Here is a 15,064-nt window from a genome sequence, read left to right as displayed (position 1 = left end):
ATAACAAGACAGTTATTGAACACTGTTAATGTTAAATAAATTTTCAATTGAATTTTTGCATTTTTTTTTAAATATCGTGATACATATCGTATCGTGAACCCAGTATCGTGATACATATCGAATCGTGAGCTGAGTGTATCGTTACACCCCTACTTGCTACCATCATTGTCAGTTACTGGAGCCTAAAAAATCCTTATTATGGCAAAGTACAGTGGAGCTGGGGTGAGACAAGAAAGCAGCAATCATCACAACTCATCTACGAATAACTCAGACTTCTGTCAATCAAACAAGCACACTCCCAAACACTCGCTTTTATGTATTCTAAAATTGCAAAAAAAATGTATCTCAAAGACCCCTTCCAGGCAAGTTTTAAGACATATAAAACAACTAATAAGTTGTGTTTGATATGTTTTTTGCCCCCACAAACTTCTCCTCACTTCAGCTTGTTTGCATTCCAAAAAAATAGTTGGCGATGCTGGCACCACATAACAGGCAGACAAAGTTAGCTGCTGAACCTTAATGGAGTATTTAGCAGCTAAAGCTCCAGATACATTCACAAGAGTTGCTTGGCGGGACAAGGGGGACACGCAGCGGGCCTGCGGTGAAAAGTTGAGACCGACTCAACTTTTGGAGAAATGCAACCCCACGTCACGCTGCGGTGGCCAATCATGTAACCGGAGATCAGACTTGTCGTGTGTTTTGAGCTATGGTTTGAGGCGGTGTGAGCGTCCCATACAGGAAAACAGGAAACATCGCTGCCTCTATTGCTGCCACAAGAAAATAAAAAACTAAAAACACAAGCACTGAACTGCCCGGGAGTTTGGGTAATATCTGAATGTTTCATGAGTCAGTATCATGAGACACATAAGCGTGACTGTAGCATACTAAAAATAGAAGGTGAATCTATAGTTTCAAGATCAGTGAGGATGGGACTTTGTTCTGTTGCAGCCAGGGTACAAAATTAGCACCATCCAACAGGCAAATGCTGGAAAAATATTTCCGATTTCAGTGCTTGTGCTGCTTTGAAGGCTCCTGTAAAAGTTGTGAATAAAAAAACAGTAATTCTTTGCCTGAGCTCAGGCAAACAGCCCACTGCTCCAGCCAATATGATAATGCAGACGGCCACATAATAGATGACATGACATGGGGACATTTTACATTACTCGCATTGATGGTCCCATAAAACAACGGGTAGAATCTGTCTTAGTCTGATACTAGTTACTGCACTTTCTAATATGCATTTAAGTCAAAATGATTTATGTCACCCTGGAAGGGTGCTGAACTCTATTCCAAAAATAAATAAAGTGGGTCAGCTGAATTTGGGTGGCTTTATCTTCTATTGCAGCCCTGTTGTGATGTCATGTTTCTTCCAGCCAAACACAGGAAGCTGAAAAACAGGCTCTCTGTGAATGAAATACTATTATTAATCCCCTATGTGCAGGCAGCCACTTTGTCCTTGAGGAGACTTTCATACACACACACACGCACACGCACGCACACACACGCACGCACGTGCACGCACACACGCACACACACTGTGTTCATCTCATCTGGTGAATATCTGACATTACAGCTCATTTTTTCTGCAATTTCCAAATGATGTGAGTGTGACTAATTTTATCCCAGACATTTTTGCAGCTACCAATACCTTCTTACATACGTCCATTTCACAGAGACACACAGTCAGGACATGCATAGTTGGTGCAAACCGCCAGGCACCAATCTACATAACACAGCTCTCTAATTGCACCATAATTACAGTCATGGAGGTGTCATTTAGAGGTGCTACAGTACATGTAGCAGCGTAGATGACTGCTAACTGTAGACTCTTAGTTATGTCAGACTGCTGGTTTTGTCGTTGTTCATATTTCTCATAGCCACAGTTCAATGTATCCAAGTTTATTTACTCTAAACTACTCTAAACTATTTGTGATAGTATACTGTTTTTGCAGTTAGCATACCAAAATATGCACACCATCATCAATCTCAAAGAAATACCTACGCAGATGGACTTAAATCAGACTGAGATGTTGGAGTGTAACCGGCAATTAAAAATCAAGTCAAAACTTGTTTTTTTAGCATGCACACTGACTGTTTTGAGTTTACTTTCTTGTGTCACATTTCTTGTGGGAATACACTACATACTCTAAACCTGTTCACAATAAGTGTGTAGTTGTGACACAGCTAAAGTTAGTGATGAGGTGGTGAAGAAAGGCTAAAGAAGCAGAACATTTCTCAGGAGTTGGTGGAAACCAAACCAGAGCTAAAAGAAGAGTGTTTAGTGGTTAGACTACTGATTACTGTTTATTCATCAGGTGGACACAAATATGACTCTGAATGAATGCAAATGTTGCTTTGTGTCTGCTGGATGTGTAAGTAGACAACAGTTTACTACCACGTTTGCCATAACAACTTCATTAGGTGATAATATGTCAATGTTGTGTTTGCAGCTTCTTCCAATATAGCACTTTTATGTGTAAGAGAGGACATTTTAAAGGGTAACTACCGTTTTTTTCCATCCTATTTTACTATGTTTTTGTGTCTAAGTGACTGGTGGGAACAACAATTTTTGACATTGGTCCAGTATTAAGCGAGATCGCTGCAGTCGGCAGTCAGCGAAGCAAGCTACGATGTAAGTTAATAGGGCAATTGTCCAGCTTGTATTCACGTTCACAAAAGGGTTTGTTTTGTCATTGACAGGCTCACATTAATATTCTACGTGTCTGACAACATTATGGAAAGGATTTCTAAGGAGGTCGGCCTTTATGTTAAAGAGTAAGATCCTTTTTTTAAACATAAAAACAGCGAAATTGCGTTCGCTAAAGCCACCAGACTCCATGTAATAAAAATTTTAACATCATAAAATACACTTCATTCAAAGTCGACAGAAACAAAATTAAACTATGAAAAGCCGTTTTGGGTCGTCTTTCCACTTTTCCAATCATCACAACTCTGGTTTTGGTTGAAATAAACCGGTAGTTTACCGATTTACACGTGAAAATATGTTGGCTCTATACACGCTAAAAGTATTGGAGTCTGGTGGTTTTGGCGCTAGCAACCTCAAGAGTTGTTTCTGGTTAAACAGAAAGGTCTTAAAGAGGTTTTAAAAAGGCCTATCTCTGTAGGGATCATTTCCATAATGTTGTCAGATACTTAGAATAATAATCTGAGCCTGTCAGCGGCAAAAACAGAACTTTTAGTGGACCAAATTGATGATGCAAATTGCAGCCTGGTCTGTGGCTGCCGATTACAGCGTTCACTCTTAATACTGGACCAATTTCAAAGATTGTTGTTCTAATCAGTCACTTACACAAAAAAACAAAGGAAAAAATATGGTCCAGGTTGAAAAAAACGGTAGATACCCTTTAACCTAAGTACATTATCTGAATAATTGTTAAATCAATTTCTGGCACTACTTCTGTTGCTACAAAACGATCCAGCAAGAGTTTTCTCGTGCTATTGCTTTGCAGTGACATAGTGAGCGTGTTCTCACCTCCCTGCTGGGTCTTGATCTGCAGCACATCAGAAGGCGGCCCGTCCCCCACAGAAGTAAAGCCCAGTACCCTGAGGCTGTAGGTGATATCTGTGGTCAGACCTGAGATGGTGGTGAGCTGGCTGTCATCTGTGTTGTGTTTCTGCCAGGCGCTGAGCGGGGCGTCATGTTCCGAGCTGTAGTAGACCCGGTAGCCCCGGATTTGGCCGTTGGGCTCCTCCGGAGGCTCCCACTGGACCAGCATGGTGCTGGAGCTCAGCATCCGCGCCTGGATGTGAAGAGGCGGTGATGAGGGGGCTTGCTCACTTGTTCGGGTGTCTACAATACTGCTGGGAGGCCCCCTGCCCACGTTGTTGACGGCCATGACACGAAACTCATATTCTGAGAAGGGGCTGAGGCCGCCAATGCTGTATCGGGTTGTGGCTACCCCGTCTACTTCCTGGAAGCCGTTGTCAGACAGTTTGGCCCGGTACTGGATCACATAGTAGGATACTGGTTCTGGGTTGCCAGAGTCCCAGGTAAGAGTGACACTGGTGGCCGTGGTTTCTGTCACGGTGAGGGAAGTGGGTGGCTTGGGCAAGGCTGTTAGAGAGCAGACACAGACAAGAGAGTCAGACATACAATAGTGGCAGTCTGTCATTGAATTATCATTCAGGAGCCTGTGTCTGCCACCTCCTGATCTGCACAGTGCCAGCAGGCTGAGCATATGTATTATGTTGCCAAGTAGGTGGGTGCACGTACTCCTATGTAAATCCATCTGTAGTCTACATAACTGAGATCATCAGAAGTGCATATATTCAATGCAGCCAACAGAGCCTACTGTGCTGAATGTTTAAAAAGATAGAACAATATTATTTTGAATGGAAAGTTGAGTTTCAAAGCCAGATGGTTCTCTCCCCCAGACTAAAGTTATTTGCATGTACTGTCGATGTGAACTGAGTTACCTCCGGAGTACGTCCAGTCTTAAATACCACTTGCAAAATATCTCTTTTTAAAAGTACATTTAAAAATGTGATTATTTTACAATTAACCGAGAGTTAACTATGGATGATCATGTGATTAATCGCAATTTTAATCAATTGACAGCCCTACTATTCATCCATTTGATATGGAGCCCACAAGTTGTCATGGAGGGAAAAAAGAAATCACAAAATCATAGATTCATGGATTAAATAAATTAATAAACTGTGGACATACATGATATACATGACTTTTGCGAGCAAGTGGCAGCAGATCAAGCATCAATCATCACATCGATACATATATTAAATAGATCCATCAAGACAATACAGTAATAAAAAGACTAAGATTGGCATCTGAGCCATTTTTTCAGTGCTTGCTTAAAACTTCCTAAACTTAAAAACCTTGAACACTGTCTTGGTGAGGACTTCGTCGTGGCTTAGGTGGTCTAAGTCTCGCATTGCCAGACCTTCCTCCACAGCGCTGCGGAGGAGGGTCTGGCTAGTCCACACAGCATTCCTGCATAGGACAAAACTGTGCTCTGGTTTATTGGCATTTCTTTAAACCAATCACAATCGTTTTGGGCGTTGCTAAGCGCCAGACGCAATAACGGTGTCTCTGCAAAATAGCCTCGGGAAGGAGCTTGTTTTGGTGGAACGTGTGTACGTTCAAAAGTTGTTTTAGTCGTGCAACAGAAAACTCAGATTGGACAGATAGTCTAGCTAGCTGTCTGGATTTACCCTGCAGAGATCTGAGGAGCAGCTAACCGTAGTCCTCATAAATCCACCGGAGTTTAGAACGCCAACACAAAGAAAGAGGAAGGTAACGGACGGATGTTACGGCGGCACCTGAATTATCCCGTAAATGAAACGTCTGAAACGTCTGTAGACTAAGCTGGTCTAGACTACAACACTGCTACCCAGACTCTGCAACCCTCCCAGACAGTGTTTCTGACCTTTGACAGTGATCTGGGCCGTGGTCTCGATCACGCCCAGGGACGATATGGCCACACAGGTGTAGTTGCCAGACTGTCGGATGTTGGTGAGCTCCAGGACGTTGCGGCCAATAGGCATCTCCTCCTCCCGGGTCAGCTCCACCTCGCCGCTCATCCACTTGACGTAAGGCATGGGAGCGCCAACCGCGACGCAGGTCAGGTTGACGCTGCCGCCGGGCATCACCTCGTGATTGGTGGGGGGGATGGAGAAACGGGGAGGCACACGGCGAACTGCAGGGGTAAAGAGAGGGAGTGTGAGAGGACAGAGGCGGAGCGGGTGGGGGGAGAGGGGGGGTCAAGCTTGACAGGCCTGGCTTATACTGTGCACCACAATAATGCCTGAATAACAGTTTGACTGTCCCATCATGCTCTAAAGTTCATTTTAGGCTATTTTTGATTTCTGAGGGAGACTGGATGTGTTTTTTCAGCTCGTAAATCAGTTTAAAGCCAAGTTATAGGCAGTTTTTTTTCACCTGCTACCTTAATACTTTTCATTAGAATGGTTTCTGTTTAGATGTAGTCCTTTTGCTTATAGTCTTTGTTATATTAATGAGTGTCATAAATATTAATCTAAGTTGATTTGTAGCATCTGATGGCTACAGTTAAAGGTCCCATGGCATGACGATTTCCCCCCCCTCTCCTCCTCAATAGCTACAGACACAGAAATGGCACACACTGAGGAAAGCTCATTGTGGGACTGGCTCTAGTGGCTGTAATTCTGCACCAAGGCTGAATTTCGGGAAAGAGACTTCAGATACAGTATTAGGGGACCACTAAGGCCTATATTAAAGAGACTTCAGATACAGTATTAGGGGACCACTAAGGCCTATATTAAAGAGACTTCAGATACAGTATTAGGGGACCACTAAGGCCTATATTAAAGGAGACTTCAGATACAGTATTAGGGGACCACTAAGGTCTATATAAAAGCATCCAAAGAGCAGCATGTCATGGGACCTTTAAAGAGATACTCTGCCAATTTTCAACCAGCGTTTTATCATAACGATGTGGGTAGGATGTGTAATCTAACGATGGTAAACGTATTCTGCCAGCGCCCAGATCTCTGTGCTCATCTTCCAGCTAAAATCCAACAGATGATGAATTTGGCGTCATCCGTGGGATTTTCGCTGGCTCGAGTGGCTGTTGCTCGAACTACAGACTGTGCTTCTGCATACAGACACAAACAGTTTAGAGAGTTTGGATCAGGGGTGTCAAACTCAACTTCACTAAGGGCCACAATGGAAATGAGAATCACAATAAGGGCCAGACACGTAAAGTTTACTGACATGCTTTTATTTAACGAAAAAAATAAAATATCTTTGGCTGTATTATTGCATATCTCAATTAACTTTATCACTTTCTCACTCTCACAGTTTGGCGGCAAATCATTAAAAACAAAGATAATTTTTTTTTATAGTAGATTACCACACAGCCGACTCACAGCAACCTGTTTCACAGCCTAAATACAAAAACTCTCTGCTTCTGTGGGAATTTCTGAGGCTCAAAGTCGGCAAATCTGCCAAAATCTGCCAACATCTGCGTGCCTGAGTCTGAGTGTCACATAATTACAGTGTGAAAAACATTTTTCATGACTTTTTTGGTCTGGCGCACAACTAGTCGGGTTGAACCTAAATTGATATGCGGGCCGGATCCAAATTTGCGAAGGGCCGGATTTGGCCCGCGGTCCTTGAGTTTGTGGTTTAGATCGACAGAGAAATTCAGAATGAACTGTAAAAGAAGACAGTGCTGATCACATATGAACCAAGATTCTTCTCACTGTATTGCATACTTCTCACCTCATATGTTTCCAGAAACTTATTTTAGCTTACCGTTTGTCTATAAGACGGGATTGTTTGTTACCAGCTTGCCGCGATATTGCCTTCTGTGACATTACGTCACCCGACCAGCCGGAGCGTTTTCCACTGCATAGACAGTCCAGTTTTATGAGAGCCCCTTTCTGGCAGTGAAATACTTCTTTAAGTGCTTTTTTTTTATTATTATTATTATTATTATTTTTTGGGGGATTTTTAGATCTATCAGTTTGTTTCGAAGGAGAGTTTTTGTGTCACCGTGTCTCAATGATATGCCACTGATTTAACTTTTGGTCTCAATGCACTTTGAGAGAGTTTTGTTAGGTTGGTTGACAAGAAATATATTAAAAGACAATTATAATCCAACCTTCAAGCGGTCCAGTGCTTTTATTCATCAAAAATCCATTTATAAAGACTTGCAATTCATCATCAGTGAACATCATGTGCAATTTGCATTTTGTCATAAAGTGACTATTGCTCACTGTGTAGACATTGCAAGTCATTCTGCTCTCACATCATGCAAGGATAATGTAACTCTGACGACAGAAGGCATTATGTTCACAGTCATGTCTAACCTAACTGCCGGAAAGCTAGAAAAAAAAAGCATATCGAAGAATCAAAAACATTACAGTATACTTTGAATTGACAGTTCTAGGCCAGGTATTTAAACATGAATACACACAGTAATTTATTGTATTTGCAATGTGTGTATTGTTAGCACCTGATTTACTGAAGCTGGGTTTATACTGGACGCAATGGGTCAATACCAGTCCGGTAGCAGATCAAGGTTCTGATTTATTGTTCAGGTTGTTTTTTTTTTCCACCACAACACTAGACAGATATACATAATCAGGCTGTATTGCACATCAATTGTGTTCCCCCACGCTAACTGTGATTACATTCTTTCATTCACTTGATATGAAAGATGGACTATAAATAGAAAATGAAAGAAGTGCAATTACCTCCAGGCAACTTCTAGTTCTCCTTGTTTCATTACTGAATATGAGACCATTTCTGTGCAATCATTGTATTTATGTTTTTCCATTCACTGTGATGGAGTGGTGATCATGCAGAGCTGAACGATTTGAAGTGGAGAAGTCTTTTTTTTTTTTTTATAGATGTGTCTTACTAATTGGAGTCTTTTTTTTTCTCTCCACATTGCTTCAATATTGTCTTCACTATCAACATCCCCACGGGCTACAGAAAACACAAGCAGCCCACGCTGACCAATCACAGTTCTTTGTGGTGTCCACGTGGCATCTTTGTACGGCGGCTACATGTGTAAGCTCTGTTAGATCTTTATGCGCAGCTATAAGTCTATCTTAAGGGCAGTGTTTATTATCAATGACCGGGCCTGTCCTCCGAGTGGGTTGAAGTTGGATCACCAAATAGCGCTGAAACGCCCCTCCTTTATTAAACTTCTCTCTCAGACTCTCTTCTTTTTTATTCTTCACATAGAGCTACTGCCGTCACTCCGTTCTCCATGATTGCCTTCAAGGCGAAAATGTCTGAATGTTTTACTGTTATTCCCATCTGAATGATTCATTGTCTCATCTCTCTCTCTCTCTCTCTCTCTCTATATATATATATATATATATATATATATATATATATATATATATATATATATATATATATATATATATAAAACAGAATTTGTTTTTCTTTGGACAACCCTTTCTTTATAGAACCCTCATGACTGAGCTCTTGTAGGAATTCTTTACTATCGTCTGGGACCAACAGATTAGTTTGGCCTTCCCTATCAGAGCCTCATAATGTTGACATGGCATTACCTTCTATTATGCCAGCTCCTCTATACTAGATGTAACAGTGAATTTAAAGTTGGCCATGTTGAAAATGGGGTAAATTGAGAGCCTGTGCCTAAGTCGTGTAGCTGAATTTCTCCGGAGTATCTGGGCTTTCCTACTGGGCTGCAGGGATTAAAATACACCTGGAGTCTCTGTGATGCTAGTCTGGAGCACTTCTATCATATCCTGGTGCTAAGGCACCGAGTGCGAGAGAATAAAGAAGGATTCTCCCCTATTGTTAGCTCTCTTCCTTAGAAATCTCACCTAAGTGCTGGGATCTCATTATACTACATCTGAATTAGTGCAACAGCACAGTGTGAGCATTAAATATGCAGACGGCTGCGTTGCATAAGTGAAGTTCTTCGCTCTCTTGACTTAAGCCAGCACAGGGTCACGGAAATCTGACTCACAGAGTGTAATTTAAGCTGCGGGCTGGAATACGGGTGTGAGGAGCTTACACTGTGGATCAGAGGCTTTTCTAAGGGTTTGGTTTAACTACAGAGAGGGAAGAGCGAGCTTACAAATTATATCTCTCTGCGTCTCGCACAAAAATCAAATGCAGAAGTGATGATGCTGGAGTTGAGAATTGGGAAGTAGCACTAGTACGTACAGCATGTTTGGCTGAACAATGACAACATTCAAAGAGCTTTGGAGTGCATGCGTGGGCTAAATGTTACTGTGGTGGAGTTTTTTTGGCTAATACAAGAACAGCATTGTTTGCTGGCATGGGAAGCAGCGGACACTGAAACGCAGATGGCTGGCGTTAAGGACTCCTGTGGAGGCTAAAGCGCTAGAGAACATGATGTGGAAGAGAAGGAGGAGGAGGAGGAGAGCAGGCAGAGGGCTGGGACAAGATAGTGGAGAAAGAGGAGGAAGATTTAAGGCCAATTTCTGCTTCTGTGTTAAATCGACACCCTGGCTACGTACGTAGATACATGGAGATACTGACCCTACACCGGACCCTACGCCTTAGTCTAACATGCACCTCTTAAAAAATGTAACTGCAAGTAGCGTTGCATTTCCCCCCCGACTCATTTCCTGGTTCTCCTACTCCATAAACGACATGAAATCAAGGAGAGGGTTAACTCTTCCTGTTACAGATTTTCCACCGTGGTCAGAAAGCACAGGCTCACTTTGACTCTAGAGTTGGCACCCGCTCCGAAGCTAATCACTGTCACTCTCTCACTCGCTCTACCACACACTCCCCATGCACACACGGACACATACACCAGCTCTGCTATTCTCTTAAAGAGATTGACGCACACACCAACGCACAACTATAAACTTTGGGCCACTTACGTAGGCTACGGAGAAAGCTCTGCGCGGAGCCTCCACAGTACCATAAATCAGACTTCAGTGGTAAACTGCGAGGTAAGTTAGGTGGAAGCTCATGGAAAATCTATTTTACTGTGGCTGGTCACTTGTTTGATGCTGGAGGATTGATTAAAGGTACAATTAGGTCTAATTAGATTTTGAATACGTTTTCCACCACTGATTGCATGGCAATAAAAGGGACAAAATTCTGATGGCGTTGTACATTTTTAGCAGGTGCACAGAAAAAGCCAGGCCTTAACATTTCATATCCCCATCGATCTTCCAAAACACACACAGGTGGCCTGTCGCTATTGCGGCCAAGTGGTTCCCAGCCGGAATAATTTCAAAGCAGAAGTGGCTTTAACAGCTATGAATAAGCTTTTAGTTGTAATGTTGATGTACCAGGGAAGGGGCCAAATAGAAACCCATAAAATGTGGATGCTGACAGAGGGGAGTGACAAAGCTCTGTGTGTGTGTTGGTAACATCTTAACATTGAAATTACCTGTTGATATCCTTACCACAGCAAAGTGGGGGTAGTAAGGGCACTAAAGTAGGATGTGTTAGCCTCAGCTGGCCAGCACTTACATCAGCACTGTTTTCCCAATGTACTGAATCTGGATATTGGAAACCAGTGAATCTTTGGCAAACATTTCAGTTTTACATGACGTGTGCAAGATGAAGTGTGTGGTTTGTGGCCTTTCCATACTATTCACCCTCTGAGGAATAAATGGGCGATGTAAGGGCAGCTTAGCAGTGATATACTATGGGAGGTTTATGGTGCTGGATTGGCACGGTGCGGGCCAACTTTTGTGTAGTATGCTCAATTAATCCTAAATACGAGACCTTGGCATTGGGGCTCATGCTGTAAGTAAGTAACTGCAGTGCAATTTCATACATATATACTTTAATTATTTGCACTTGGAAGGTGAATGTAAGACACTGAGTTTGATTCAAGTCACTGAGATGCTTGCTTATTCTACATTCTGATGCTGGATGGTATCAATGTGCTGGCCAGCACTGAGGGAATCATCGTGTTCTTATATTAGTCAATTAGAAACCATGAAGTTACCCGAGGACATGGAAGACGGTCACAATGTCATGTCATTATTTGAGTCAGAAGTTAAAAGTGATGTTAATATTGCTTCTGTTGGGCGGGACAATGTGGATGACTGAGGCACTGACACAGGCACGGACTGAATTTGTTACTCAGTCGCCACAATGACATTTAGGAGTAACAGATGCACATTAGGAGCAGCTGATGTTAGAATGCAGACAAACTCATATCTTTAGTGGCATGCCAGAGAAAAGAGACGGGATAAGGAAGGGGGGAGGGACAAGTGAAGAAGATTTGGGAAGCCAAGTCCTAAGAAAGAAAAAAGCTGGAGTTGTAGGGGAAGCTAAGATGGGTGGGGAAGCAAACATCTGTATGGATTGCCAGGGAAATCATGCAGCAGTGCATGTAGAGAGGCAGCGGCATGCAGGATTCAGAGACAGGGATTACGCTTATTGAATTGATAAATGTTGGGAATGGAATCTAAGTAGACGCAGCTTTTGCTTTGATGAACATGTCAGCTTCAAGTCTAACGTTCATTTTATCATTTTCCCTTAATTCCATAGTAACAAGTAAGTTCTTTAATCTCAACCTCCCTGGCTGACAAAAGTTGTCGGTGCACAAGTTATGCAATTCGAAATGTAAAAAACAAATCACGTTCTATGGACAATTTCTGTGAAAATATACAGTAATACAACTTCACAGATTTTTGTTAGAGTGTACGTCAATAAGGACAACACCAGACCTAAACACACAGCAGGACATACCCCTGTAACCCATATGATATATGCCATAATATCAAAAAGCAAACACCATAGAGTTCCACTGTGCTGGGAGGGCATACAGCCAACAGCTCCGAACCTCGACTGTCAATCTATAGTTTTGGTTTTTGGTTGACGCGTTCAGCATGTTAGGCTGATCAAAATGATGTTAAATTCCACTATTGCATTTATGTATGATGCTGCTCTGTGTTGACATGACGTCAGAATCAGAGTCAGATCTTTGAAACCATGACCATCTCAGTCATCTTCCTCATTCAAGTCCAACTTGAAAGAGAATTTTAGGTTTTGTTATAACAAGCTGGAATTTCTGACTTTCTCTGATGTTTTCAACGCAGCATCGTTTGTGTTTACAGATTTGTAAGAGAGTTGTTCATGTTCTAAAATAATGTTTTGGACCAAATCTCCCTTTACCTCTTTCAATTAATACTTTGCAAGACACAAACAATTAGGCAACATGAATGCATTCAAAGTCAGTGTAAAGAAACGAACGGAGCAAGATGATGCAACTTCATTCTTGGCAGTGCAAGTGGCAAGGCACTCTTGGCAATGCAAGTTGCCTCATGGAGGAGCTAACTACCCAGGGAACTTGGGAACAAAATATTCACCTGACATAAATAATCCACACTGTTTCATCAAAAAGTACACCTAAACCATTATTTGTATGGCTAGTTTAGCATTATGCAAACTGTATCATATCACTTGATTCATTCTGCTTTTCAATTTCAGTCCTTACTGTATCATGAAAAGAAATCAGTATGATGTTGTCGGTAATAAAAATTTGAATTGTTTTGTTACTTCCTGACATGAAGGTGACTTTTTTGCAGCACAGAAAACGCATGAGGTGCCCATTGACTAGCAACTCAACGTGGGAAGCAGAAGTGGGAATAAATCGGTGCTGAAGTACAGATTTTGCTGCTGTACATAACATCCAGTTGCTACATGCTGTCCAGAGCATCAATCAAAATGGAAATTATGTGATAATAGATGTACCAATCGGCATACAGCATTAGGTCGATGGAGTCTTAGATTCAAAGCACCTTAGCGCACCAGGACAACGCGTTCTCATGAATGGGTCCGTATCATATCGTACGAAAATGTATGCATGCCAAAACGTAAGATATCGCACGAAACTAGGAGACCGCCGGCTGGTCATGGGACGCTACGTAGCTCCGTGACACCGAGCGGCAGTTGCTAGTTGTTTAAGAGCTTTGTTACGCGGCTACAGACCTCTGTCACAGCTCATCATATCAGCGGCAGTTAGTAGCTATGTAGTCATACGCGGGGGGGTGGAATAATTACTTCTGGCATGACCAGATATTTTATAAATATTTTAAATAACACAAAACAACTAAATGGTGGTAGGTAATACATCTGATTTCATATAGGCCCACTGCTTTAGTCTCCCCTGAGACCATTGTCGACGCATATGCAGGACGCAAAAAATGAAAATAACTGTTGCACTAATCTGGACATCTTACCGTGCCAACGTTGCAATAAAGGATGCTTAAATGCTATGTATGTAAATTTGCTGTCAGCTTACTAATTGATTGCACGTTTTGTGTAGATTTGGGGAGGCATCTCAACAGACTGTAGGTCGAACACTGATTGTTCACGGTTACATTTTAGTTGAATTTAAGCGTCGGAGCATTCAGCCACCGTCTGTCTATTGCGTTATCGCCGTGCCGCGATTGGATTTCATAAGAGCGAATTGTTAAATTGTTACAACAGAAATTTAAAATCTGCTTTAAAAATAAACATATGTTTATTTAACATGTTTGTTTTGTCCATATGTGCTCGTGCTGTGTTCCCCAAGTGGTAGGCCAGGTCTCAGCTGCTACAATGACTTTTATTTTGTTTTGCCCCCCCGGCTCGAATGTCAAACTCTGCTTATGTATGTAGTAGGATGCTCCCTTGTATCAGCGGTAGTTTGTGGTTCGGATAGCCGAGAATACGTGACCCGAGTACAGTACAGTTAAGTTAAGGCGACGAAATGTGAGCATTATGCAGCGACAACACTTAAGTTTAGGCACCAAAATGACTAGCTAAGTATAGGAAACAGATAGTGGTTTGGATTAAAACACTCCCAAGGAACACGCATTTCCTGGGTGAAAGTCTTTTGTTTTCCTCGGGAAGCGAACTCCGCTCCCCGGCTTGAAAGTCCTGTTTTATGACCCGCCCATCAACCCTGTCCTCCTCCCCCCACGCGGCCAATCACGTTCTTATACAGCAACAGTCAATGTGGTGAAATGATATTCCTTTACTTTCTTATCAGGTAACACAGACACAGGTAGTAGGAAGACACAACACAATCTAATGTAGCTCGCTGACGACAAAAGTAACATCATAATGACTTTTTATTCTGATAATTTTGTCACGTCTATTTTTATAAATGATACATTCTATGCTCAAGTTGACAGGAGAATGAATGAGCCTTTATTCCGTCCTGTAGCTTTTTTATTTAAAAAAATAAAGTGCATACTTTCCTAAAAGATTATTGTTAGTGAAATTTGAAATTACATATACGATCCCTTGTGCTCATGCTGCATCCCTCCATTCTCTAACCGCAGATATAAAGCCAAGATTTTTTTTTCTTCTGTAGAACAAAAGATGACCAACAGGCTGCACCACAAGTCGGCAAAGCCACATATCAAACACAAACTAGAGCACCTAAGGCGGCAGTTTTCTCCAGTAGTATTTCACTCCCCCTCAATTTCTGAGCTCCTCAATTGTACTCCTATTGATGATCCAGCATTACGAGTCTTGGAAAAAGCTGCAAAACATATTTTGCTCTATGTGAAAGTGTAGTTTTCTAGAAGACGCAGCTAAGAGGAGAGCATGGTAAAAGCAGTT

The 15,064-nt window shown here is 42.0% G+C and overlaps 1 protein-coding gene across 12 annotated transcripts in view; it reads right to left on the bottom strand.

The window, feature by feature from the left end:
* Window positions 1-15,064, bottom strand: part of ptprfa (protein tyrosine phosphatase receptor type Fa) — a 404,110-nt gene that overhangs the window by 152,899 nt on the left and 236,147 nt on the right. For all 12 annotated transcript variants that reach the window (XM_028586901.1, XM_028586900.1, XM_028586904.1 and 9 more), the window contains 2 exons: window positions 5,409-5,678; window positions 3,494-4,075 (listed from right to left, as the gene is read on the bottom strand). In XM_028586901.1, the coding sequence (XP_028442702.1) occupies window positions 3,494-4,075; window positions 5,409-5,678 (852 nt within the window). The remainder of the gene's footprint in view (window positions 1-3,493; window positions 4,076-5,408; window positions 5,679-15,064) is intronic.

Source organism: Perca flavescens, chromosome 9 (genome assembly GCF_004354835.1).
Source record: "Perca flavescens isolate YP-PL-M2 chromosome 9, PFLA_1.0, whole genome shotgun sequence".
Lineage (NCBI taxonomy): Eukaryota > Metazoa > Chordata > Actinopteri > Perciformes > Percidae > Perca > Perca flavescens.
This window is presented reverse-complemented; position numbering and strand designations above follow the sequence as displayed.